Source organism: Nuphar pumila, chromosome 1, assembly GCF_984573655.1.
Source record: "Nuphar pumila chromosome 1, dmNupPumi1.hap1.1, whole genome shotgun sequence".
Classification (NCBI taxonomy): Eukaryota; Viridiplantae; Streptophyta; class Magnoliopsida; order Nymphaeales; family Nymphaeaceae; genus Nuphar; species Nuphar pumila.
Genome location: NC_143249.1, coordinates 182,639,634 through 182,667,257, shown reverse-complemented (window position 1 = coordinate 182,667,257; position 27,624 = coordinate 182,639,634). Strand labels below are relative to the sequence as shown.

The following is a 27,624-nucleotide window of genomic DNA, read 5'->3' as shown; positions in this document are numbered from 1 at the left end:
ACAGAAAAATATTCCGTTTCCATAATTAAATTTCTTTTGATAGGAATAATTACAAGATTTCCCTCCTGCTTTAAAATGCAAATCCATGAGATGAAGCGGTTATGAATCCGAAGACGAAGGGCCCGGCGGAACCGGCTACACTGCGGCCCCACACAGCCCCTTTTATATATATATATATGAGCGCTTAATAGCACAAATGAAAGGGAGAGTTGGAAATAAAAAGAGGGTTTAGCGTCTCAGAGGATTTCCTCTCGTGAACGAAACCTCTCCGGATTCTTCAAAGGGACACCTCCTTTGCAGAGTCTGGAAGAGGTTTTTTTTCTTTCTTTCCATTCCTCCTCTTCCTTCTTCACATTCCGAGATTATAATCTCTTTGTTTTGTTTTTTTCCTTAACCCTTCAACCGCTTTGCTTCTCTTTGATCCCCCACCCTCCGAATCATGCGCCCTCTGGCGATCGCAATCGCAAATCTCCTGTTTGGATAAGATCTTCTCCGCGGGGTATTTTCCCTTCTCTGATTTCTCGAGGTTTCTGCATTTCCCCTCCCTTCGAGGACGAAAGAGAAGAATACCGTCTCTTTTCTCTCGTTTGCGTCTGCTAGCCTGATATAGATAGAGAGAGAGAGAGAGAGAGAGAGACGGAGACAGAAAAAAATCAAAATGGGCGCGTACGAACTCATAAAGGAGGAAGAGAACGGCGTCTACGATGCGAAGAAGACCGGATACCAGAAGATCGAGGAAGGATTCAGAGAGGACAAGGATTTGGAGAGGGGAATGCAGAATGCTGCTAACCCCAAAGACGCTCTCGTGACCAAGGCCCACTCCCCGAACCTGAGATTGGTTTCTCTCGACGTCTTTCGAGGCGTCACCGTCGCGGTACGTTCCTCTCAGTCCCATCCATTTCCTGAACACACAAAAAAAAAAATCGCCAAATTCTGCTTTTCGTATTTTTAGTGGTTTGTGTTTCCTTCTATCAAGTGTGTGCATTTTATTTTTCCTTCCTTGAAAAAACGACGGTTGATTTTTTTTATGAATCATATCTCATAAGGCTTCGTCCTATTTAAAATCGTAGGACTGCATATAATGGTTTTTAATTTTGCATTAAATTGCAATCTCTTGCTTTTTAAGGGAATTAGGTTCCATCCTACAGTAGCCTTAGTGCTTAATCTGGAATAGTAACTGCGATACGCCATTTAATTCTTATATGTGAATATGGTGGAGGATGAGTAAAATAAATAATTAGAAAATGCTGTCCCGGGTTTTATCGGCCTTTTTCTTCTTCTATATCGTATCTATATTTCTTTAGTAATTTTGCGAATAACTTTTATCGTCATTATTTGCGTCGCGTCGGCCTTTTATGAGCATAATCAAAACACCATCGTCCTCGCCCCCACGAGGAAACAGAGATATTCACGTATAATCTATCTATTTGGATCTAGGAGGAAGCATGGCCCCGCGCCGTCGTCTTTGCAGAGTTGTCGCCATCAATCTAACAAATATTGTGCGTCTCGGTCGAGTCGGTTCATGTTGTCCTTTTACCGGATAACCGAGTCTTTCTTTTAAAGAAATGACCCTACAATTATTAAAAAAAAAATGGGGCTTAAAACTTCGAATTTGGTTGCAGTGGGGCCTTGGCACTTGAGGACGGATTTGGTGCAGTTACTAATTAATCCAGAGGCCTAGCGAAAGCGGCTGAATTCCATGCTAATGGAGATAGATTGGGTAGAGCTTGAGCCGTGTTTTAAGGAGAAGCCTCTTGAGAGGCGTCGACCTTGTTATTAGGTGATGGTATAGTTGCGAAAGACTTGCTCCAAGTGGACTTGGATGATGTACCGAAGCTTTCGGACTCCACTCATCCTTACGTCATTTATCATAAAGAAATATTTAGCATAAATGTGAAAAGGGAAGCTAGTCACGGGCATTTGCCAGGACTCTAGGTATGTAAATAGTTCCTTTTTTAAAAGCTTTATTTACATCCAATGAAGATTAACTAACATGGATTCCATTATAATTGGATCCATGTTAATCCAGAAAAAGCTTCAAGAGTGATGAATACAAATATCAGGTCCATAGGTTCTTGATTGAGGAGGGTGACAAATGGGTGTATGAGTACTGTGTGGGTCAAGCTAGAAAGAAACAAACAAAGATGCTTGATTTTTTTTAGAAATCGGCTCTTGGATCCTATAATTATAACATGCCAGCAAGTTTTTTTAGCGTTTGAAAATAAATGGCCTAGAACTTTCATTAATATTCAAGTCTCAAAAAGTTATATTTTTTTGTCTGGAATGTGTTGGTTCCTAGCAAATGTGCTATGTGAAACACATATGTGCGGTCAGATTTGTGAAAGTAGTATAGGAAATATCCAGTTTGTACCCTATCATGTATCTGTTTTGTGTGTGGTTTTTACTTAATTTTTAAAAAATGTTTTGTGATGTTGAGGCATAGTACTTCAGCTAGCTAGACAAAAGGTATTTGTCTTTATATTTTCTTTGCCAAAATTTTCACAAGATCTTTGAAAAAAAGTGACTATTTTTCAACTAAGAATGTTGCTAATAGCAATATGGGTGAATGGTGACTGACAAGTGAGAACACGTGTGTGCACCTGTGAGCACACACAAAGTCTTTCTTAAGATATTGACCTTTCTATGTTGGTTTATACAAAAGGAGAAGATTGTCATTCTAAATTATAATGAGGACGAGAATCAAATCTAGGATGTTGTGGTAAACAAGGAATTGAAGAAATGCTTGGCTCACCCATGCCCACTCCCCTTGACTCGGTTTCTAATTCTGGTGTGTGCAACCGCCCACCCGTGGCTACGCCACTGCTATGGACCGGATATTTGTATTCAAATATAGTATATAACGATTGGACCAGAGTATTGCATAGAGCATATCTTGGTTGGAGGCACAGTTTTTTGCAGTATAAACCGGGACGAGATGATTGGCAGTCCACCATACCGCTCCTAGAACTGAATTTGATGCTTAGAAGAATAAGGCCAACGTGCCCAAAAAGGCTAACTTTGTTCACTTTTAGGATCAATTATTGGCGTCATTATCTTAGTACTTGGGGTGTTCTTATTTTCAAGCATTACACTAATATATATATATATATATATATATATATATATATATATATATATATATATAGAGAGAGAGAGAGAGAGAGAGATTTGTTGCGGAATCATGCAAGGGGCGGTTGCCCTTGCCCATAGTGGAGGAAAGGAATATAATTGCAGTGATTTGATCCCTGTTCTTGGAGTATTTTTTTTTTTGAGCGGCAGGTTGCTCTGCTGCCATTAAGATTATGATTAAAGAGTGGAGACGAGAGGGCTTGAAATGTACGCAACCGATACCTGATACTGTCGCGTCGCGTGTACCCATTGTTGTGCGATATCGAGTCAGACTGTCGTATTCCGCATTGGACACGTCATAACTTTTTGTTCTGCGGGACAACGCTACTTGACTTTACAGGGATGTCAATGTGGTACATGACTGAGTCCTGATCGATTGAAATATGATTGCACAAATTGAGAACGGATCAGGTCTGGTCAGTGATACCCATAATTTCAATACCCTTACTGCAATGTACGCCTGCATCCAAACCCATGGTTGGGTTTCTTATTCTTCAGATGGGCCCCACAATATATATATATATACATATATACACACACGTAAGGTTTTTTGTTTTATTTTTAAATTCTAACCATACAGATATGATCTATGTAAATTTTATAGGGATATGAAACTTTTGATTGAGATACATGGGTGGGTTTTTATAAGGTTCGAATTGTCAAAAACTTTTGTAAATGTTTGAGGCTCCAAGTATTGTTTTTTTATAAAAAACACATGATTTAGGCAGTGTTGTGAGAGGCCTACGCCTCAATACCTGAAGCGTACGCCTCAGAGGCGAGGCGCACGCTCAAGGTACAGAGGCGTTGCTGTGATGCGCCCCTCATCAACCTCCGACCAGTTGTGACCACAGACCACTGGAGTTGCTGTGCTGCAGCTGCTGCTCAGTCTTCTCCGACCACCGGACGACCGGCATATCCCTCACTTCCGTACCAGCTGGGCGGGTGGTCCTTCTCTTACTGCCTCCCCTCCCACCGCTTCACTTTCATTCCAGTTGTGAGAGGCGTACGCCTCAGTACGCCTCAGAGGCGAAGTGCAGGCTCAACGCCTCGCTTCGCCTCATCGCATTTAACAACCTTGGATTTAGGTATCGATTCCTCTTAAATCGATCTTGCCCAACACATTTATGAGGTCAGTGAAAAATTTACCAAAAGAGCGAAAAACCCATTAAGCATGTATCATTAAACACCTCCACTATATATATATATATATATATATATATATATATATATAGAGAGAGAGAGAGAGAGAGAGACTAGAATATAAGAACTAATGTGCGAACTATGATTTTAATAGATTTTTTGTTTTTTATTGAATATCTAGATGCTTGGTTTTATAAGAACCCGGTTTTGAATAATCCGATTTTGATGCATTAATGAGATTTTTTAAGATTTTAAAATCAATGACTCATAATCTTCATAAATATTCAAACATTCAAAAAATCAATTTTTTTTATCGAAAATACACGATCCAATGGTTGATTCGTAGCAAATTCACCATGCCAAGCACCTCCACATGGTTGAATTTGCAAAAAAAAGTGTTGGATTTGCCTATATTTCTAGTGACAATATACTTATAGAGAGAGAGAGTAGAGCATAGGTGCTTAATGATATTGCTTAATAGGTTTTTCTGCTTTTTTGATATGTTTTTTGCAGTTTTGACCCCATAAATGTGTTGAGCATGGTCGATTTCCGAGGAATCCACACTTGGATAATGTATTTTCGATGAAAAAAATGATATTTGGAGCCTCAAATTTGCAAATATTTTGGAAAGTTGATTTTTCTAAGCTTATAAAAACTCATCCATGTGTCTGAATCGGACACTTCATGAGTTGATCCCTATAAAATCAAATACATTGATTACACCTTACCGTTCAGAATTTAAATATAAAATGAAAAAAACCTGAAAAACTCATTAAGCATGTATCCTTAAACACCTACGTTGAACTATATATATATATATATATATATAGATAGCTATATATATATATATAGAGAGAGAGAGAGAGCTGCTTAATCCTTGATGAAAACGCACTCATGCTATGCTCATTTTTTTTTGCACAAAAATGCACATAAAATGCAAAAAACATCATTTTTGATGCACAGCTAAAAACAATTGAAAAAATAACATGTGCATCTTTGCAGGGGCTTTTAGTGGCTTTTTGAAGCGCCACTAATTTTGTGTTTTAAGGCGTTTTTTTATGCGCTGACTATCCATTCGATGCATGTATGGGTTTAGGCAGTTATGGATTAAGTAGCTATCACTTTTCTTATATATATATATATTCACAATCATGGCAGTTCCATGTATCTGGAGCGTTTTGAATGGATGGCTAAGAATGAGGGCAATGTTCGGTTGCCATCCATTGCATGAGTGGATGTAATCTACGGGACCTTTGCTTTTGGCATTGTTTTCACTAAATCGATAGGTTTGGGTGACTAAGCTTAGCCATTATAGGTAGGGATGGCAGTGGGGCGGGGCAGGGCAGGGGACAAGGTCTCCACCCCCGCCCCGCCTCAAGATGGATTTTATCCTCCATCCCCGTTTCATGTCCTCCATCCCCGGTTCAAACGTGGATGAGGAGGGGTGGGGCGGGGATATTGCGGGAAAAAGTGGTCGGGGCGGGGAAAAGTGCACATCCATCCCCGCCTCCACCCCCGGACCGGGATGGATTTTAACTTTCGTCCCCGCCTCCATCCCCATTTCATACCCTTCATCCCCGGTCGGTCCAAACGGGGCGAGGCCAGGCCCCGCAGCTACACAGGCCAATCAACCAAGTTGGGTTTACCTAAAAATCCGAAAGCCCTTTTTGTGTTTTGGGAACGAGAGGAGGTGCCATACCAGGTGACTCGTCGTTCACGCGTAATCCGCGCACAACGTCCGCTCAGTAGAGTGCATTGCTGTCAGAATCTTAGCGAATTGGCCCATAATCAGATTGTAAAGCGGGGTTTAATTATTTTTATTGTTTTTATTTTTTTAATGACACGTCTCATCTGCTGATTCGGTTCAGAGTTCAAATCGACTGATTCTTTGAATCGTCGATTCAGACCCAGAGCCGATACCGATTCTGACGACATTGATAGGGAACACGATTTCGGCTTCACCGTCCATAGTCCTTGTGTACATTGTGGACGGTGAGGATGCCAAATCACTTTTCTATGTGATTTGCTCTCCTCATTGGCCGATTGGCGGATGTCTCTCTCTTTGTATGAATTTCATATCCGGACTCTCGCAAGCGGATCGATTTTAAATTTACATAAAAATGACGCGGACAGGACTGCCATGTGTCAGGTTGGTTCTAGCTCGGATATTTTCTTTTGCGGTAGTTGTCGTGCCGGTGGGGGGTTTCTTTTGTGGTTGGTTCTGGCTACGATATTTTCTTAAGTCGTCGGACTCCATAGACGTGATCTTCATCATTCATTTAGTGAAGATCAATATTTAACTGGTTGAAATCCGACGTTTTTTTAGATTAGAATATCAACTTTTGATAAAAACACAAAATTTTGTAATTGAAAAAACCATATTTTTTTCATAAGAAAAAAAAAACGATCCAAATGGTCGATTCTTATTAAATTCACCACGCTGAATCCGTCTATAAAAAGTGGTGCTTGTCTCGTCTTTCATCTTTCTCCAGGAAGGAAAATGATCAGCAGGAGTTGCCCTTTAATTTCCATATTCGCGACGCGTAGCTTCAGTCGGTGCCCCCGTGAAGATTTGAAAACATAAAAAACAGCGTCATTTGGACGCATCCCTCCTGCCTTGTTCTCTTATCGTCGACCGTCTTTCAGATGGACGTGCTGAGCATGTCAATATCATCCTCGTCGCTCCGATATGCAGTCGACCACCACTACCTATGTCCTATGCTTTTGGGTGATATCATGGTTTCGCCTTTATTTATTAAAAAAAAAAATCGTCCCTCTTTCACAGATCAGCTCTCGGGTATGACAAGTAGGAGCTTTGCCATGAATTCGGATCACATATATTCTGAAAATTGGTAGCTGGAAGACGAGGCGCCATTAGCGCTTCGCGAATAAGTGGGCCACCAGTTCCATGTCGGGCACCGGAGACAAGCATCATCGCCTGAGAACCCAACAAAGTCATATTCCGGTGGATCTTGTCTTCGCTGTAGTATTTAATTTAAGTGGGAGCGCATTCGGGCTTTGTGCAATCGTGGGTGTGTGAGTTGCAGCCAAGAAACAGGGGGCGACTACGTAAATTTACATGGGTTTGGTCTTGTTGTGTATGCAAGTTCTTCCTTTTGGTGTAAGTTTGAGCAGCGTCGCCACTCGTAGAAATTTTATTTGTGCACCTTTGAAGAACCGTAATTCCATGTACCACCTTGCTGGGGAAAATAAGAATTCATTCATTCATGTTTCAAGTGATGAATGTCTTACTCTTTTTGCCTATTTCCTATGTCTGCAGCTCATGATACTCGTGGATAATGCTGGCGGTATCTTTCCTGCAATTAATCACTCACCATGGGATGGTGTCACTCTAGCAGATTTTGTGATGCCATTTTTCCTATTTATTGTTGGAGTTTCACTTGGTCTAACGTATAAGGTATGCCCTCCATCATTTCACCCAAGAATATTTTAAACATCAATTGCATTACATAAATACAAAAGATACTATTTGCTTGAATCTGCCAAAGGTATTTCATTATCCTGACAGAAAATTATGACCCAAATGCCAGCACTCGTTTCTGTTACGTTGTGACCTCCCTTAGTTTAGGTCATCATCTCCTTTGCAATACTCTAGGCTGCGATAACTTGCAGTTTCTTGTTGGCCTTGCTATTCCAGTCAAGTTTTTTCCTCAGTTACTATTGGTACTTTCATGATGACCTACTTCTCATCCTTTACAAATCTTCCTTTTACAGAGGCTCCCAAATAATGTTCTTGCAACTAAAAAGGCAGTACTTCGAGCAATTAAACTATTGCTGTTTGGCCTCATGCTCCAAGGTAATTAATGTAGTCTGTGATGTTTCCGTTATTTCTTGTCCTGACTAGTTTTATCTTCTTCGTTGACTGTCATTGTTTTGCTAGATAAATGATATATCGCTCTTAGAGTCCTGATCCTTGGTTATTTGGTTGCATATACGTTTTTCAAACTTGAGAGTCATGTTTACCTATATTACTGGTTTCTGCTTTAGGGGGGTATATTCATCGCGTCTTTGATTTGACTTATGGAGTTGACATGTCACGCATACGTTGGATGGGTGTACTTCAGGTATGGTGTACATGGTAGTTTTGCTTTATTGAGACTTCTTGTCATAGTCTAAGTCCTTGTTCTCTACATATTCTTTATGAGAAGTCGACCATATTGAGTGTCATATGGAGAAGGAAAAATGTCTTTATGCAATGCACAATAGCCACTTCTCTAATGACTAGGCGCTGTAACGGTGGGCTTGTACATTCTTCTCGCATAGTTGCATAGTTTGAAGGAACAATGACTCCATTGGAGTTCGGTACACTAGGTCGTATGTTGCACTTCACTGCTCAAAATTGAGATTCCAATGATTACGTGTTAGATAAGAGGATGTCATTCTGAACTTGGTTGCAGCACTTTTTTGTTATAGGTCTCTATCTGTACTTGTCAAAATAATCTTGAAAACGTTTTCTGTGTGGTTCACAACTATTTTGCTTCATTCTATTTCACAAAGCTGAATTATCAGCAACTTTGTTGAAATCTCTTACTGAAGGTGAAAGTGTAGCCTCCTCTAGAGGCTGTGTTTAAACCTTGAGGTGGTATAACTAAGATAATAGAGAAGATCAATAATTAGAAAAAAAAAAAGTAAATTGCACTGAAATCATTCCCACAACCCTGGGTAGGGTCAGGCTTGTAAATGTAAATAAAAAAACCTTGACACTAGGTCACACGGACATGCCATTCTAGTGGTGTCCCCTAACAGACATGCTCAGTCACTGAAACGTACGCATAGTCTCTCTCTATATATATATTAATGTTTTATGGTTTTTTCAATGAAAAATGCATTTTTAGCATTAAAATATAAAGAATGTTTTTTTTTATAAAATTAAAAAAATTCCGTCTCCTCGTGTCCTATTTTCCAAAAAAAATTGAAATTGTGAGTCAAACACGCATCGTGCATCTTTTGTCCACGTGTCTTTGTGACATAGCCTTCAAATTGTTGCTTAGAGGCACTGCACACAAGCAATCCCCTTGCCTCACACCTGAATAGGGGTGTCAACGGTTTGGTTTTACCCGGACCCGACCCTAACCATACCCTATAGGATCTGGGTATGGTGATAAATAATAAGACTCAGTTCCAGACCTGAAGGTCCGATCAATACATGGACCTGAGTATAGTTACTGAAAATTTATACCATACCTGGGCCCAATTCCCGAGTTGCGAATAAGACCTGTAAATTTTCAATGTAAAAATGATAAAAAATATGGTTGTACTGGGTATGACCCGGGTCTGGTTCATGTAGTTCTTATCAGGTCCGAGTATAGTTTTTCCTATGGTGGGTCCGATTAAACCCGGGTCTGGACCTGATACCATACCCAAAAATCAAGGCAAGGTCTGGTTTCACTGGGTCCGAACCAAACCCGAACCGTTGACACCCCTACACCTGAGGCAGGAAGCTTACTCTTTCCTTTGGTCACATTCCGTAGTAGTATGGGTCATGTCTTCACTTTCCTTTATTCCATTCATGTGTTGCCCTAGAACATTTCATTGAGTCACATTTAATCTTGTCTCCAGCATTTTCATTCACTAATGTTGTTTATTATTTTTGCTTCCAGAGGATAGCAATAGCTTATTTAGTGGCAGCAATTTGTGAAATTTGGCTGAAGGGTGATCAGAATGTGAAAAATGGATTCTCTTTATTGAAGAAATATCGGCTACAATGGTTCGTTCTCATATATATTATCTTCACGTCAAACAGATATCATGCAAGGATTATATAGTCAATTTGTGTTTGAAAGTGCCTTCATGACATTGGTTTTTACGCTTTCATGTGGTACTGTATTTAGGCGGATGAATTTGTCACTTTTCATTATTTGTTAATGAAGTGTTGAAACGTCCAAAGAGCATGAGGCTTTGCATTATATGTTCTCTCAAATAGTTTCTGTACTGTTGAATGAAAACGGCTAGTGCATGCAATGTTACGGTATACTGTTAGGGTAGGAGAAAATATGTAATTCCTGTTTTCTTTTGATAGTGTGTATGGAAGTGGCTCACAATGATGTTGGATGATATGCATGGTATTTGACTCTGTACAGAAAACTAAAATATTGTAGTTAGTTCATCATACAATGACTGAGCTTTGGATTTTTGTGAAGTGCCACATAGTTTTCCAGAGAGGCATGCGGTGAATTGTCGTAGTTGGTTTTGGAGAATTTCCCTATGTTGACTGGAACCTGACGCTTCCATCTACTGAGGGCTATCTGATACCTCGGCTATTAAAATGAAAAAAAACCAACGTGGTCTTTGCTTTCCTTAGTTTGTGAGATATTTCATCACATATAGTACTTCTGTCATTTTAAAAGTCAAAATTTGAAGGTCGACATTTTTTGGCGTCAGAGTTTTATGATTTGGGAATTGTGGAGGTAGAGGCTTCACTGGAGAGGTTGGGGCCGTTGGGCTAGGAAGGACAACCATGATACTGAAAGAAATTTATTGGAGTCTTTGTAAAAAAAACTTCTTGCTTGAATATGACATGATAATCATCCTTTTTGTGATTGTCTTAAAACATTTTAAGAACCAGCTCTGTTTTGTTGCAATTTGTACTGTGCTTTTACTATTTCATCTAACTACCTTGACATGGTAAGCTACCAACTGTTTGGTTTTTTTTAGGCTTTATTTCTCTACTTTGGTTGCCCTTTTGGGAATAAGAAATTGTTTCCATGAGCTGCTATGTCTTGCCTAAATATTATTGATATTGCATTCTTAATATTTCATACCTATATTTTATTCATCGTAATTAATTGACATTTATTTTAAAGGTTGCTTGCTGCTGTGATTTCTACTATATACATGGTACTGTTGTATGGTTTATATATACCTGATTGGGAGTTTCAGATACCAATAGAGGGTGCTTCTATCCTCATGGAGAAATTCTCTGTAAGTTCTAATTGTCTTCCAGACTGAGCAGTTGATTTCGCTTGTTACATTTACTTTTTAGAATGTGCACTATTAACACATTGATTAAACTTCTGTCATGGATTCATGTGGTTTTGTGTTTTCTTAATGTTTTAGGTGAAATGTGGAGTTAGAGGTGATACTGGACCCGCTTGTAATGCTGTTGGATTGATTGATCGTACAATTTTGGGCATAAACCATCTTTACACACGGCCAACATATAAACGCACAAAGGTATCACATAAATTCCATCTCAAAGCATTATTTTTTGTTTTTGAGCCTGATGCGTCAAACATTTGTCACCCTCACTCTTCATGCTTAAGAATTTTTCATATTAATTGTTCGTATGTATTTTCCCATTATTTTGCCTTTTTGTGCACATTAAAAACAAATATTTTTTTTCCTTCAAGCTGTTAAATCTTTTGCATTTTCTTTTGCTTAAAATACCCCCTGTTGCTTGTTAATCCCCACAACTATGCAGTTTAGATAACTTCTCCAGTTTGCATTTTAGAGATAAATTTACTGAGTTGCATTCTTGATGGCATTGTCTTATTGGAATGTTCAGGGTTGGGAGTCGTCATCTTTACTGGAAGTTTGTAAAAAAAATGTTGAAAACTATTCCCTTAACACACTTCATCTTGGTTAAGTAAGCTGTTTCTCAGATTGATAATCTCCGTGGTGATTCTATGCACTGGGTTTTGCATAAGCTGTTCTGTTTTCAATTTGACAAAGCAATTTCCAACTTGGGAAGGCATTTCATAGTTTTTCACTAATATAGTTGCTAACTTGCTATGATGTAGTCATTCTAAAAAGATCATCAAATTTGGTTGGTCATAATCCCACATTTTGCAAAATATCCATTTGGTTTAATAATCCATTCAGTATGACAAGTGAGACTTTGCAATCAATTTCATTGAATTTCAGGAATGCAGCATATATTCTCCTGATTATGGTCCTCTACCTCCCAATGCGCCTTCATGGTGTCTTGCACCTTTTGATCCCGAAGGACTCCTAAGGTTGTGAGACTTACTGCTTGTATTTCTGTTGTTATTTTTTATGTCCAATTATGGAAATATATGCAGAATTGCTTACAGTATGCAGCTTTCTCGGAGTGGCTAGACCTCGTGGGACCTTTTTAATATGAATCAGGTCCACACACCCTTGTAAGAGTGCTGATTAATAGGTATCGGTTTAGATCCCTACTTTTGGGGAATTCGCCAAGCCAGGGACTTAGATGCTTCAGCATCCTCGGGGATGGATATGTGATATCAAGCGAAGAAAAAAATAAATGAAATATCAGCTAGGATAGCAGAACAAAAGGAAGCACTTTTCTATCCATGATAATGATTGTATGCACATTTCCCAAATATCTCATGATGTATTGCTTTAGACCTCATGCTGCTGTAAGGAAGGAAATTGCTTCAGCTATTATCAGTTTTTCGATCTGGTTGATTCCATTCACTATCCCTTTATATTGAATGGAATTTAATCATGATGTCTTGCACAAAGCTATCCTTTGTGACTTAACCTTAGGCATGCCCATACAAATGTTTTGTATGGAGGCTATTGCCTACTTAAAATTCCTTTCTCTAACTTTACCGTCACGTTTTCCCCTCTTGTATGGCATGCAGTTCAGTTATGGCAATTGTGACATGCATGATCGGTTTGCACTTTGGACATGTTCTCGTGCATTTTAAGGTAATACACTTAAAATCTTGCATGCTAGTATTGAAGTTTTCTTTTTAGTAGGTTGCTTCTGTGTCTAATCATGCTTCTACCAAAACAGTTTTGAATTTTCTCAAACTCATTGCTCCGTGCTTATATCCTTCTGTGTTATTTCCTCAGATGTACAGAGTTCTTGCTTTTCCTCAGTTCATGATTTTATTCTGCTTCCCAGTTGCTTTGTGAAATTGCATTTGATCTGTAAAAGTACCACAAAAAATCATTGTTTGCAATTTCTTTCAGATTGACTATTAGTTTTCTTTTTGCTTAAAAAAAAGAGTTCTATCTATATATTCAATCAACTTCTTTCCTAGAAATACTGTTTATAAATTCTTTTTGTAATTTTGCAGGATCACAAGGAAAGGATTTTGCAATGGATGATCCCATCTTTTTGTTTTGTGCTGCTTGGCTTTTCCTTGGATCTTTGTGGTAAGTGATTTTTTTCTTTGTTGGGTTCATTTATATGATGACTATCCTCTTTTTTTAATTATATGTAGGTCCTTTATTTTCCTGGTTGCAGGGATGCACTTGAACAAAGCAGTTTACTCCTTCAGTTATATGTGTGTCACTGCTGGTGCTGCAGGAATTCTGTTCACTGGGATTTATGTGATGGTCAGTCCATGCTTGTATTGTTCTTTCCAAAAGCCAGCCAACTTTTCTGCTCTATTTTTTATTTCTGGGGCCTGAAAATTTTGAGGTTTAAAAATGTCATCTGAAAAGAGACTTTTCAATCATCCTTTTACTAATGCTAGGTTTCAGTGTCTCTTTTTACCCTATTTGGGTTAATATTTGTGCGCTATCAGAAAGTAAAATAATGATGTCTTATCTTGAAACTCCTATATGTCCCTTGCATGAATAGCAAGGAAATTTTTGTCTTTAATGAGAAGTGTTATTGGATCCACATGATGATCCTATTCATCGAGAAGTGTTATGGATCCACATGATGTTCTTACTCATCTTCTTTTGACGTGAAGGTTGATGTGTATAGCTACAGGCGACCAACAAAGTTGGCTGAATGGATGGGGGTGCATGCTCTTGCTATATACATTTTGGTGGCCTGCAACATAATTCCTGTTATACTTGTGGGTTTTTATTGGAAAATCCCTGAAAACAACATTGTGAGTATCTTCTTTTTACAGTAACTTTTGCATAATTTCCATATTTGTTGCATCTAAGGATGGTATAAGTACTTGGATCCTATTACAAAACTATGGGGCTATTCTCATTGAGTCAAGAAACAATCTTTAATTGAGAAAGGAGAAGGAAGGGCTGCTGATACTTGGTTGATGTCAACTTTCATTCTTTAATTGAGAGAGAACATCAAGGTCTGCCAATACTTGTTTGATGTCAACTTGGTCTCGATTGATACTTGAGTCAGTCAAGTAAAACTAAGATGAGTTGATCAGGTATGTTTTAGGTGATTTTTGTTGGATCATGATATGGATCCAATGTGGCCAATGGGTCTCATATGAAATTCAATGATTCACTTGAATAGCGGGTCTTTGAGATATACACTAATTCTCAATATGTTTGAATCTGTTGGGGCTGGATAATGGCTACTCAGGTGAGGTTAAATATCTGATCTCCTGCTTAAGTAGAATACACAGAAAACTCATATTCATATAGAGGATCCTTCTTAAAGCATACCGTTAATTTATTCTTCATTCTTTCCTTCTCCCCTAACCTTCACTGCACACACCTCATTCCAAGATTCATCAGTGGTATTAGAGCTAGGACACAGGTTAAGGGCGCAGCTTCCAGAAGGAGATTCGTGTCACCGTGCTCAGCGTGCGGGCGAATGCACACGTGTAGGGATGGAACCCTAACGACGTCAGGAACTCTGCCTTCCGGAAGACGTTATCGTCGAAGGAGAGGCCCAGGAAGGAAGGGTCCGTTAGGGTCTTCACGATCTCCTCGTCGGCGAGGCCGCAGCGCCTCAGGAACTTGATCCTCAGCTTGATCTTCCGGTCGATGCTGAGGGTGAAGACCTGGGGGTATCACCGGATGACCGCCCTGACGTTCTTGCCGGAGAACCCAATCGAGCGGAGGAAGTCGACGTGCGACTAGAGGTACTCAATGGAGAACCACCGCTTCACTGGAAAGTGCCAGAGGATCCTCAATAGGACGATCAGGTCCGGGACGATGGAGCGGAGGAACGCGACCTGGGGCTTTAGATCGGTCTCTAGGTCTAGGAGGAGTAAGACTCGATGTATCGTCTCAGTGGCAACAAAATACGGAGACAAACCGACAAGGGCGAGACGAAAGGGCTGAACTCTCACACGGAGGCGAGGAAGGCGTCGGGAGAAAAAAAACTTCCCGATCTCGAAGGAGCACTTGTCGACGAACCAATCGACAAACAGATAGGGAACCGGCGCCGGCCATAGCACCTCCATCGCACCCAACGATCCCAGGATGACCTCGCCGAGCTCCTCTGGCATCAAATCCACCGAAGAAGAGATCAGACTCGCCCCCCTTCGAAGTTGAGAAACCCACGGGAAGAGAACGACACTTCCAGCGAGAATGAATAGTCGGGCTTCGTCATCGCTGGGCAGGCGATGACTACCTCCCCTGTGTGTGCAACATTGTCGGCAGAGGGCACATCGAAGGGGCACCTCTCGCTTGGTCCTCCTTGGTGGGGTGAGAGAGGCACTCTGCAGGTAGGTGGTGGAGCAGGGGAGGCGGAGGATACTCCTTCCCTTGCTGCCATGTGGGAGTTGCTGTTGTGAGAGGCAGTAGCTGAGGAGTTCGCCCATGGTGCCTCGCCAGAGTTGATGTCGAAAGAGGAGAAGAGGCAGAGGTGCTCATTGTGAGATTGGAAAAGCTACCAGAGGAAGAAGAGCAGAGGTGGTGGTGGGGTCCCTTCATCAGCCGAAATTCACGGCGAAGGTCCCCACTATTCCAGTTCCCCTCTCTTAGTTTTTCCCTCTTTCATAAAAGAGGGCACCCTGAGGCCTCCTTGGTGGGGTGAGAGAGGCACAAGGGAGGCAGAAGATACTCCTCCCCCTGCCTCCATGTGAGGGAGTTGCTGGCGTGATAGGCAGTAGCTATGGATTTCGCCCTCCCGCCTATCAGCAGTGCATTGTGCCTCACCAGAGTTGATGTCGAAAGAGGAGAAGCGACAGAGGGGCTCATCGTGAGAGTCAAAAAAGCTACCAGAGGGCGAAGAGCAGAGGTGGTGGGGTCCCTTCATCGGCCGAAATTCATGTAGAAGGCGGTGGCGACGGCCGGCCCCACCATTCCAGTTCCCCTCTCTTAGTTTTTTCCTCTTTTATAAAAGAGGGCACCTCGAGTCCTTCCTTGTGGGGTGAGAGAGGCACTCTGCAGGTAATAGGGATGGCAGTGGGGCGGGGCGAGGTGGGGGACAAGGTCTCCACCCCCGCCCCACCTCAAGATTTTTTCCTCCACCCCCGCCTCCTTCCCCGGCGGGGAATGGATTTTATCCTCCATCCCCGTTTCATGTCCTCCATCCCCGGTTCAAACGGGGATGAGGCGGGGCGGGGATATTGCGGGGAAAAGTGGTTGGGACGGGGACGGGGCGGGGAAAAGTGCACGTCCATCCCCGCCTCCACCCCCCCCCCCCCCGAACGGGGATGGATTTTAACCTTCGTCCCCGCCTCCATCCCCGTTTCATACCCTTCATCCCCGGTCCAAACGGGGCGAGGTGGGGCGGGGCCCCGCTTTCCCTCGGTCCACTGCCATCCCAAGCTGTGGAGCAGGGGAGGCCGAGGTCCTTTTTTTCATAGGACGCTTGCCAAAAACCTCGACCGCAGCGCCGACCACAGAGAAACCTATGAAAAAGAAAAAACGGTAAAAACAAAAAGGGTAAGGGTTTCGTGAAAACTCTTGAACCCTTTATTTTAATTTATTTTTGTTTTCATTGATTTTTTTTAGATTTAGTGTGATATTATGTTATGAGACCTCTATTATTTTTCAGAATACAGGTTCTATTTTTTGGAATTTTTAAATGTCTTTTGGTTAATACAGGTTCTATTATGTTACGAGACCTCTAAGAACGTATTTTCTGAAATTATAAAAGACCACCTGGAGTTTTCTGTTTAACTCAAAGATTTATGAATATTTTGTTAAGGATTGTTGTTTTTACCAGAAAATATTTCTGACTTTTCTGATTTTGCAGAAAAGTGGTTCTTGTTATCAAGAATACTTCAGAAAGGTTTGGATCTGGATTGGGTCAAGCTATTCATGTAGCTTCTTATAAACTTGATTGGATCTAGTAAAACTTTTTGGACCTAGTTATGATTTGGTTTATATCTTTACATTGATATTTTTGAATTAAGAAATATTGTCTTCATATGTTTTTATTATATGCATTAATATTTTGTTCATATTAATATATGAATTCAGTATAGTTTGAGCTAATTTTTTTATTGATCAAGTTTAATTATAAGATCTATTAAATATAATGTTTGAGTCAAGATTGAATTTGATCGGTATTAGATCAGATATTTGGATCTAGTAAGGTGATATTGATCTTGATTTGATCCAGTAAAATATTATAGATATGGTTAAATTTGTATGAATCTGGATATATCAAAATGAGAATAAGATCAAGTTGATTGAGTATAGATCAAATTGAATAAGTTTAGATACATACTATGTTATTAGATTATCTTATTAAATGGATCTAGTGTTGAATCTAGATGCCCGAATATGAGATATGGATCTAGATTTGATCCAAGTTTTATGTTGAATTTGGATAGTATCTAGCTAGATATTTGAATCTAATAATGACATATATTTTGTATGGATTCGAGATTGACACGGTTAGATCCAGATAAGTAGAATACTGAATATGTAACATGGATTCATTTGTATTTGAAATATATGGTTTTGAATATGGATATGCATTATGGTCAAATTCTGAGTGATCAATGATTTCATTTAAGCCTATATAGAGATCCATTTTAATATCGATTGTGTTGGACTTGATAGATAGCATCTCAAGATTTGGATATCGAATCCTATAAATCCAATAAATTTGGATATATATATGTGTGTGTGTGTGTGAACTTAAAAGTTCAAACTTGTGGCTTGATTAAAGCCTTGTAAATATTGCATATTCAAATATAATATTGCTTAAATGCAATGCATTGGAAAAGTTGGAGATTTTCACGTGCATATTTATCTATAATAATGATAAATAATCATAATACTTCTTATGGTATGCTTATAAATGCATGAATGAATATTTTGTTTTTCATACGTGAAATGTTAGATGGTGTTGGTGAGTCACACTTATGACTATTAGATCCAGATATACTGATTTGCAATGATCAGGTGGTGATCAACATATGATAATGCACATGAAAAGTGAGAGTATAAGCTATGGTGAAAATTTGAAAAGTGAAAGTATTAACTATGATTGGCAAATAATGGATTTATAAATTTCATAGTACGTCACTAGTGTGCATATCTATAGTATAGTCATGGAGGAGCTACAAAAACCTCATGATTATGTGAGACTCATGATGAAAAAATAACCAAGTTTGTGAATAGCTTCATGATAGAAATATATCATGAAAGAGAAATCAAACTAGCGTATGTAAAACCTTATAATGTCATGAGTGCAATACATAATGCACTGGTTATGATAAAATGTGGGTGTTTGTCCCATATGGCCAAGTGAGAGATGTTGGATCCTGGTACGGATCCAGTGTGACCAATGGGTCTCACATGAAATCCAATGACTTACTTGAATAATGGATCATTGAGATATATAACACCAGAATACTGGTGTGTCCAAGATACCGGTGGGTCTATTACACATTAAATTCCCAGCATATTTGAGAAACCAATGAGTCAGTTAGGGCTGAATAACGGCTGCCCAAGAAAAGTTAAGTACCTCAGTCCTTGCCTTTGTAGAATAAACAGAGAACTCGATATTCATATCGAGGATCTCCCTAAAGCAGTTCGTTAATCTATTTTTCATTCTTCTCTTCACTTAGCCTTCACTATGCATACCTCGTTCCAAGATCCATCAGTTTTTTGTTTCAATATGACCTGCCACTCGGTTAGTCTAGACTTTGACCAAGTTTTCCATCTTTCTCTCCCTCTCTCTTGCGTGCGGGTCTCTATTTTGGAATTTTGGTGCTGAATGCTGATGCTTAAAATTTGAGGATGGCAATCTTGGTTGTCTATGGCCTTGAAATCATGCATGCTATGTGGATTTCAGTTGTACAAATGTGCCGATCAATCGTAGGAATTTTTTATATTGGTCTTTTCATTTGTACCAGTTAAAGTTGATTGGTGTTGGGACTTAGACTGGCAAGAGAAGAGAATCGTAAGGCCACTGAAGAAAGGTTTCTCCGGACTGTAAAGCATCATCCAGTTCTTTCGACAGCAATTGTGGTGCTGCTTCAGGAACAAGAACGGCCAGCTTCAGCCGCTTACCTTTTTGGATTGGATAATTGTGGTCTCTCTCTCTCTCTGAACCTCCAGATTGTAAATAGTTGATCTCATTTACTAGTTTCTGTTATTTATCTAAGATGTCCAATGGGACTGTTGGATTTTATCTAAACTGCAGTTCTATCGAGAAGTCAATGGTTCTGAGAATCTTGTATTTGGTCCAGCAATCCATGTAGCCACGTCATTTTTTCATTGTGTATGAAGTTGTAGGATTTTATGCATAGTTTATCTCGAGCTTGGAGCAACATTGGAGTTTTGCTTCACTTTTTGAAAACGTTATGACAACCCTACAAACGAACGCATCTCAAGGCGGATAGAAAATACAGCAGTCTATGAAATTAAAACATTAAAAAATATTTGAATAACTTGAGCTTTCCACTGACACATTATTTTAGAGAAGCGCCTTGGTCAAAAATGCTCTTAAACAAGGCGTCATGATTAAAGGCCTATTAAACAGATTGATGCATAAATGTACCAGTTTAAAAATAAAAAAGTAGTGCCATTTATAATTTTTTAATGCCATATTTTATTTTATGATAAAATTTGTATTAAATGATGATTAAAAGGATTTGATTGGTTCATGGCACAAAGGATGAAGTTTGTAGATTTGTGGGTTATTCCAAGGAATGAACTTTGTAAGGTTAATTAATAGGCTGTAATGAAGAGTGGTTTTTGCAGAACTTGGGTATGACTAAGCCTCTCTTTTGGATTGTCAACTGCATCCACCAGTCTCTACTCTCATCTCCCAAAACACGATTCCCAAGCACATATGGTGGTAGAGAGGGGTGGCAATTTGTGACACGACCTGCCAACCCGCTTCGTAGGAGGGTTCAGGTTTGGCTTAAACGGGTTTGTGTCATAAACGGGTCGACCCGCTTAACTTGTTAATTAAACGGGTCGGGTTCGCATTAGGGGTATGTCAACCTGCCAACCCGTTTAATAAACACCAAGACCATATCTGTCATTAACCAAAAATGTAGGGAGAAAAAAGAAAACACACCAAAACAAGCCCCGAGAAGACATGACATTAATTTATTCTGCCTGCACTGCAATAAATAAATGCTCATCTCATCCTTAGTCTTGTTTTGCAGTTTTTGCTCATTTTCGTTTGCTTCCACCGCAAGATACGCGGTACCACCATGGATGGTCGCTCTTCGGCTTGTTCCCGAGCCCATACTCGCCGGGATCCCCCGCGTACTCACCCTACCGGTGAGCGGCGTGACCATCCCCCACGGCCAGAACCACCTGGTCCACGATGCCTTTGCTGGTGGCTCCCCTAAGACCGACTTCTACAAGGACTCGCACGAGGACATCGCCGCCGTCCATGGCACCCCCAGGCTCACCCTCGACCCACTCCACAACTGCGCGGGGATCGCAGCCCTCTGGGCCCTCAGTGTCTGATCCGTCGGCATCTCGATCTCGCTGGAGAAGGGGCTCCCTCTTGGCAGTTACCTCAGCTCAAGCGTGGCCAACACCACCGCCACCGCCTTTGCCGTGAACGCCCTCTTCGGCGGCCTTGACCTCATCCTCGCCAACCCGTTTACCTGAACCCGACCCACCAACCCGCCAGCTAACCCGTTTACCCCATCTGGTCCGTTCATTAAACGGGTTAATCGTGTCGTGTCGAGTTACCCGTTTAATAAATGGGTCGGGTTCGTGTTGAGGTATGGTGACCCGCCAACCCGACCCGATTGCCACCCCTAGTGGTAGATGGTATTAATTTGTCACAGGGCTAACTTTTTCACCTTCCAAGCCAAGGAATGCTCGTGCGACACTAGGTCTTGCGGCCTAATCAGCCTCACAACACATATTTTTCACACGTAAGTTTTTTACACAGTGAAACTTCAACTTAACGAACTTTCCTTTTCTTTTAAGAAATCCTTTCGACATGGTTACCACACATCTGATAGCCACTTACATGCATAACTATCTCATATCGGCTAGCACCTCCAACCAAATGGCCAAACGTATCTTGCGGCTAACATAGGCAAGTATACTCTGTCATAGGCCGAAATGTGCCTATGCGGCACTACCGACTTAACCAACATCCAATTCAAGTCATAAGGAGCATGGTGCATCCCCAAAGCCTTTACCGATGCATGCCAAGCTTTCAAGTTTCATTGCGAGCCACCTTTCTTTAATTTCAGTCACCCAAGCCAACAACGCACGGATGCTTTAGCCTCGCGTGTCATGGAGCGATTGTGACTCCATGCGCACGGAACAACAAAACCTTGCCACCAAAGGGACAAGGTCTTTTGACCCTTAGTTCGAAGACTAGTTGATGATTGAACATCATAGCGAAGAGCACCACCCAAACTCATTCACCGGCGCATAAGCATTCACTCGCATTGCTCCGAGTCACCGTACTCGGTTGGAATCACCTAATGTGATCTCTGGAGGAATTAGCCCTAACCCATACACACACTCGTGCATCCAACCGCTACGCGTGGAAAACTTGCAAGCTGAGAGGTTCTTAACCAAATCTCTAAAGGCAACATCCTTTGATCTGTTGGCACTGCTTAACCAAACAATGCTCCACATCTATGTCGTCATACAGCGATGCACTAATGACGATACCGTTGCCTATCGCGTGTCATGCTACCACCGCATGTTACCGATCAAGTCAATGCATACCGTGCATTCCTACACTCGATGCATTTTTTACTCAATAGAGCTTCGCACTGTGCATGCCCCATTCTAAAGGATCAGCCCGGGACATTTTCTCTCACCCAAATCATTATCGTCCTTAACAATGTCGGTGTATATAAGAATACAATCTTCATTGATATGTCAGTTTTCCTTTGTACTTATCTTTCGTTTACTCTTTTTCTTCACCCTACTCAACTTGTTATGGTTTCCATCCACCATCGCTGCAACCTTTAACACGCTAAGTCTTATTCCTTGACGTGCCTCCGATCACTTACACGATGATCTTTTGCTTTATTAACATCGAGTATTCTTTGCCTGTGAGACTCCAGTGCAATCTCATACACAAGCAGGTCATCATCACCTTCACAACAAACTTGTCATCTTCATGTACATGGCTAGGGTGCATTCTCACCCAAACAAGGGCAATTCAACCGCACGTCACACATTCATGCATCTGTTGTTGCACCTGCACTGCACCACGCCTATGCACGTGCCACGCTCCTTGTATAGTCCATTGCCAAACCCAGGCACAAGATACCCTTTGTGGCATGCACACACCTCTTTCGCACCAGGCACCGCACCAAGTCTCATATCAATGGCACGTTACAAGGCTCTCTGAGACTTCATGTGCAACACTCTCCCCAACTCAAGCCATCATCGTCATCGATGATCTTGCACACTCCTCTTCCACACCAAGTCCCATAATAATGACATGTTGCAAGGCTCTCCGAGACTTTGTGTGCAACACTCAAACCATCATCATCCTCAACGATCTCTTTGCTAAAAACCAAGGAGTTCCCTTCAACAACATAACCCATCTGGATGTTGTGCTCCTTCATCCCATTCGGTTCCTTTTCTTTTTTCGCAATCACAGGACCCCATCATAGTCTCAATTCTCAAGCGTGTCTCCCATGCCCGCACGACATCTTGTCATCTCAGCTCGCTTCACACATATGCCCTCTTTGCACACTACCACTTTATCCACTTAGGCACCCCCTTCGCCCCCGACTTCACCACTCCACCATGCGTCCCATGCACAGACCGCCAAAACAAGGTGAAGCTCATTCTAGGGTTCTCCTCATTTGACTCTCATGTAAGCCCTCATTGCCCATTCGTTGGCTCAATCACTTTAGGTTTCGTCACTTCGGCCATACTCGACTACAAACCACCTATCCTCCTGATCATGGTTCGTGGAGAGTATGCCGGCACACATGAGCGATAACCGAGATACTCCTTCTCGTGTTGCCCTCAACTCAGAGCGACAACGACAATCGAGGTAATCCTCCTCGCACTATCCTCAACCGCGAGTGACAACTAAGCTTCTCCTCATGATGCCCTCAACACCCAAGGCACCTTCGAACCTAAAAGTATGTCTACACTTTTGGCTTCAACCCGTAGTCATCACAACTTTTGAACACACTAAGTCTCATACCTTAGCGTGCCTCTAGCAACTCCAACAATGGTCCACCGCATTCCATAGCGACCTTCCGTCACGCACAAGCCCTGATTCTTAGGGTATTTTTTTGGTGGTTGGTAAGCTCGTAACAAGCGAACACTGCCCTCTTCAATGCCGCTGTGACCTAAAGGATTCATTCTCTTTAAATGCGCACAACTGAAATTGTGCATTACTATCTTGAGCTAACTACATAGCCAAACCCACATACAATAATCCAGTCTTCATGCTAACTTCACCATGAAGCGCCGCACTTTGACTTCGGTGCTTCGAACATGCCTTGGCAACATTAAGAGAAACTCGGCCAAAGGCTCTCCAACACATCCACCACTTAGGCACTCATGTGCTCCTGCTGAAAACAAACTTGATACCCAATGTGGCATTGCTGCCAAATTTGCTTTGATACCAGTTGTCACGAGCTAACATTTTAAGGTCAACTTTCTCGTCTTCCAAGCCAAAGAATGCTTGTGCAGCACTAGGCCTCACGACCTAGTCAGCCTCACAACACGTGTTTCTCACACGTAATCTTCTTACACAGTGAAACTTCAACTTAGTGAACTTTCCTTTTCTTTTAAGAAATCCTTTTGACATGGTCGCCATGCATCTGATAGCCACTTACATGTATAATCATCCCATACCGGCTAACACCTCCAACCAAATGGCCAAATGTATCTTGCCGCTCACACAGGCAAGTGTATGTTGTCATAGGTTGAAACATGCCTATGTGGCACCATCGACTTAACCAACATTCAAAACAAAATGTAGACAGTTGAAGTGTTTGGCTTATAAGCAATGTGTTTAGACCTAAAATTCTATTGTTTTCAGCTTTGAAACAATGTATTTGTTTTGTAAAAACGTTAGTTTGTAACTTGACTTAGCAGGTTTAAAGTTTAAACTCTATTAATTTTAATATTGAGAATAGTGTAGGCTTCTATAAACAAGTCGGCTCGAATTTAACTTGGGCTCGCCATGAGCTTAAACTGGGCTCTCGTTGCTGGGTTCGTTGGGCTTGTTTACCAGCATCCAATCCATTGAGCTCGTAAATAGAGAACATGCTTCAACAGGTCAAATGGACTCCATGTGCAATCAAATGAAAAATCCAAACCGTTTTGTAAACGTGCCAGTGCACAAAACAATCAAGGACAAACACAAAGCAAACGTCAGCGCATCACACCGCTCCCACTAGAAACACACGGAACTCACAACCTGAAGAAAAAGTACATAATAAAAACTCAAAAATATGAAGGACGGACGGACCACGTCCATCTACTCAGAGATGAGACGGGGCAGGAGCCGAAAGCGAGGATGGAGAAGAAGAAGAGTTATTGCTGCTGCTCAGGGAAGAGTAGTAACTAAGCGCGCCATACACCGTCTGAGCTACAGTGAGCCCCAGAAGCACAATGGCTGCAACCAGCGAGAGGATGGCCCAGGGGTTCCTGAAGTAGGTGTGTATGAGGTTGGCTCGCCAGGCGTTGGTCTTCGTCGTCGAGTACCTGCCCACCCTTATGTGAACCTCACCCAACTTGGAGTAAGGGTCGATGGTCACTTCCCGTGACAGCTCGTTGAACAGCTTGGCCACGGCCTTGTCGCTCCCCAGCGCGTTCATTATGATCCCCCGGGACTGCAGCATCGTCACGTCCTTGGCACTATCGATCAGGGTGTCCATGAACGCGACGTACGAGCACACCTCATTGCCGGCACCCACGTGCAGGCGCTCAAACGCCATCAAGTTGAGCAGCATCGACTCGGTCGTGTCGTCGACCGTGATGCAAGGCAGGCTCAGCAGTCCATGGCGGAAATCGATGTCCTTTAGGCTGCTCGTCTTGCTCTTCTTGAAACGTATCCCTGCTTCGTATAGCTCCACCACGCTTCGCACGATCACGTTCGGCTTCTCCACGCCTGTGGCGCGCGGCGGCAGACGGACCGGCCCTTGGATCAGGCTCTTCCTGAACACGCCTAGGACGTGCAAGCCAAGGCCGCCACCCGTCATTGCGCCTTCTTGGTTCGCAAGGGAGTGGGTAGAGAAGAAGTCGGTCACCAATTTGTGGACATAATCATCAACAGATCTGGGCTTGTTCGTCTCCATGGTCACCAACCTGTCGAGGACGAGAAGAGGGATCTGGTTCTCTAGCATCAACATGTCGCGCTTGATGTAGGGCAATACGTATAACATGCCGTGCCAGCTGAAGATGGGGTCGTTGGGCGTGTAGTCCATCGGCACCTTCTCCGCCGTGCGTAGGATCTCCAGCATGAAGCAACCATCGACCACCATCATCTTGAGGAAAGAGCTGGGATCGCCTACCGGCTCGTCGTAGTGGTCTACGAGTCGTTGCTCCACTTGTTTTATGGAGTCTACTATGGTCTGCAGGGGTACGGAGGTCCGCTTGAGAAAGTGGAGGAGGGCTCTCTGCTTGTGCTGTTCCATGGGGATCAGGTGCGGTCGGCCGTGGTGGTAAGGACCAAAGGAAATCATCTGGGGCGTGTAGGATTTTTTTGTATTGGAGAGCTCGATTAGGTTGGAGGGCACTCGGTAGATCGATCGATTCTTCCACGCCATGGACTCTTGAACTGGGTCGTAGCTTTGGAGTTTTGTTGCTATGTCCCTCACCCAACTCGTCTCCTCTGCCATGCTTTGATTTTGGCTCGTTCCACTAGCTGGCTTCTGTCATTCACAACGCGGACGTCTGTATCTTATAATTGTCCAAAGAAACAGTGATTTTCAGTACATTCCGCAGCTGGAAGAAGTGATGAGGTAGTGGTCAAAATATAAAGTATGAACGTCCTTGTTCTCAGTTTTCCTTGTTAATAAATATCGTTGGTACTTTTTGTTTTCCCAATAATCAACGAGAATGGATAACTTTAACAAGCGGGATAAACAAGAAGGCAGATCGTTCGTGGTGCTGTAGCGGCACGGTGGCACAGAACAGAACCCAAAGTCATTCCCATCACGCAATGTTAACACTTGTAGAAGAAAAGAGAAAAGAAAAAAGCGGGCATCTTATACTTGAGGATGGGCCAAGTTTTGAAGGAGAAGAAAACTCTCATAAGAGTTGTTTTTAAGCTCTCCTGGGCCAGAGAACCGTCCAATATCCTTGGGTTGGTTTTATCTGGTGGGAAAAAAGGCACAAGCAACCATCGATCATCATTGGCTAAAGTAGTCTATCGCTTCCTGAGGTTATTTTTTCCAATGGCTTTACAGCTCGAGAGGTGGGTTTTCTTGTCTTCAGCCAAAAAAAAAAAAGGAGGTCGGTTGTCTTTCTTTTTCTTTTCTCCTTTCTTCTCCTTTGCTTTGTGATATTTGTTTATCTTGGTCTTGGCCAGCCTTCAGGAAGGCTGCCCAAGGCGACCGTTTTTTTTTCACCCCAGTTTAGACTGTCAGTTTGAAGCATATGAACGACTGATTATGCAGCACGTTGAAGGATATTAAGAAGCCGTTTTGAACTAGGCTCATAAATCGACAAATGTCTTTCGGCGGAAAATCAATGTGGAAAATGAATAAATGATAGGGTGTTCTTGGACCTAAACTATGGTTTGCTCAACGCACCATCTGATGGGTTTTGGGTGGTGGCCGAGTAGGGATCCCATGGATTTGACATAGGATGGGTTTCATTTGATCCTAGCCATCGAGATGCAACAGCTGAACCGCTAGGATTGACATAGGATGCTTTGAGACTATGTGTCTCAACAATGCTAAATTTGGTACATGATGGTCTCCTCTTAACTCCCAGTCTTAGCGGTGGGCGAGGGCTCTCAGGTAGAAATTGCCATGAAAGCTGGAAGCTGGAAAAACTTGTGCCTTCCGGCTTGGTCAGTCCATGCCCATCCTTGAGCGTCTCAAAAAAGTGATCCACAAACATTTGCAAGAAAGATCTTCCCAATGCCCTCAGCCCCTACTCGGAAGCTCCACAAACCAGACTCAGCCTCGCCCTTGTGCCAACAACATGAATATGTCGCAAGATTCCTTTTCTTTTAATGGAATAAAAGCCAGACATCCTCAAATATGATCAAGCATAAAAAAGAAATAACCTGATTTCTTATATATAACTTGAAATTAATTGAGCAGTAAACAGAGTCCCTTGAACATATATCAGGGTTAGCTCGGATCTGCTTAAACAAAGAGAATACGATAGTATCAACCATGATTGATA

At 41.9% G+C, this 27,624-nt stretch overlaps 2 protein-coding genes across 4 annotated transcripts; one reads left to right on the top strand and one right to left on the bottom strand.

The window, feature by feature from the left end:
- Window positions 1-197: 197 nt before the first annotated feature.
- LOC149851599 (heparan-alpha-glucosaminide N-acetyltransferase-like protein (DUF1624)) lies at window positions 198-19,521 on the top strand. 3 transcript variants are annotated; one of them, XM_090001565.1, is made up of 13 exons: window positions 198-874; window positions 7,550-7,687; window positions 8,005-8,086; window positions 8,278-8,354; window positions 9,891-9,997; window positions 11,094-11,211; window positions 11,347-11,463; window positions 12,154-12,245; window positions 12,861-12,927; window positions 13,302-13,380; window positions 13,472-13,563; window positions 13,926-14,069; window positions 19,203-19,521. In XM_090001565.1, exons 1-13 carry the CDS (start codon window positions 659-661, stop codon window positions 19,227-19,229), a joined length of 1,356 nt encoding a protein of 451 aa, XP_089857691.1. In that variant the 5' UTR covers window positions 198-658; the 3' UTR covers window positions 19,230-19,521. The 3 variants fall into 3 exon arrangements, with proteins under 3 accessions (XP_089857691.1, XP_089857699.1, XP_089857709.1); XM_090001573.1 differs by lacking the exon at window positions 198-874 and adding an exon at window positions 5,781-5,971; XM_090001583.1 differs by lacking the exon at window positions 198-874 and adding an exon at window positions 7,201-7,390.
- Window positions 19,522-24,746: 5,225 nt separating this feature from the next.
- Window positions 24,747-26,105, bottom strand: LOC149851598 (UPF0481 protein At3g47200-like). Its single transcript, XM_090008851.1, has one exon. The coding sequence runs from the start codon at window positions 26,103-26,105 to the stop codon at window positions 24,747-24,749; it is 1,359 nt and encodes a 452-aa protein (XP_089864977.1).
- Window positions 26,106-27,624: the final 1,519 nt, after the last annotated feature.

Excerpts from the sequence above, each read along its gene's own strand:
- LOC149851599 (XM_090001565.1), top strand. The coding sequence starts at position 659 with ATGGGCGCGTACGAACTCATAAAGGAGGAAGAGAACGGCGTCTACGAT. Across the intron at positions 8,355-9,890 it reads GTTGGATGGGTGTACTTCAG|AGGATAGCAATAGCTTATTT; the intron begins GTATGGTGTACA and ends TTTTGCTTCCAG. Across the intron at positions 11,212-11,346 it reads TCCTCATGGAGAAATTCTCT|GTGAAATGTGGAGTTAGAGG; the intron begins GTAAGTTCTAAT and ends TTAATGTTTTAG.
- LOC149851598 (XM_090008851.1), bottom strand. The coding sequence starts at position 26,105 with ATGGCAGAGGAGACGAGTTGGGTGAGGGACATAGCAACAAAACTCCAA.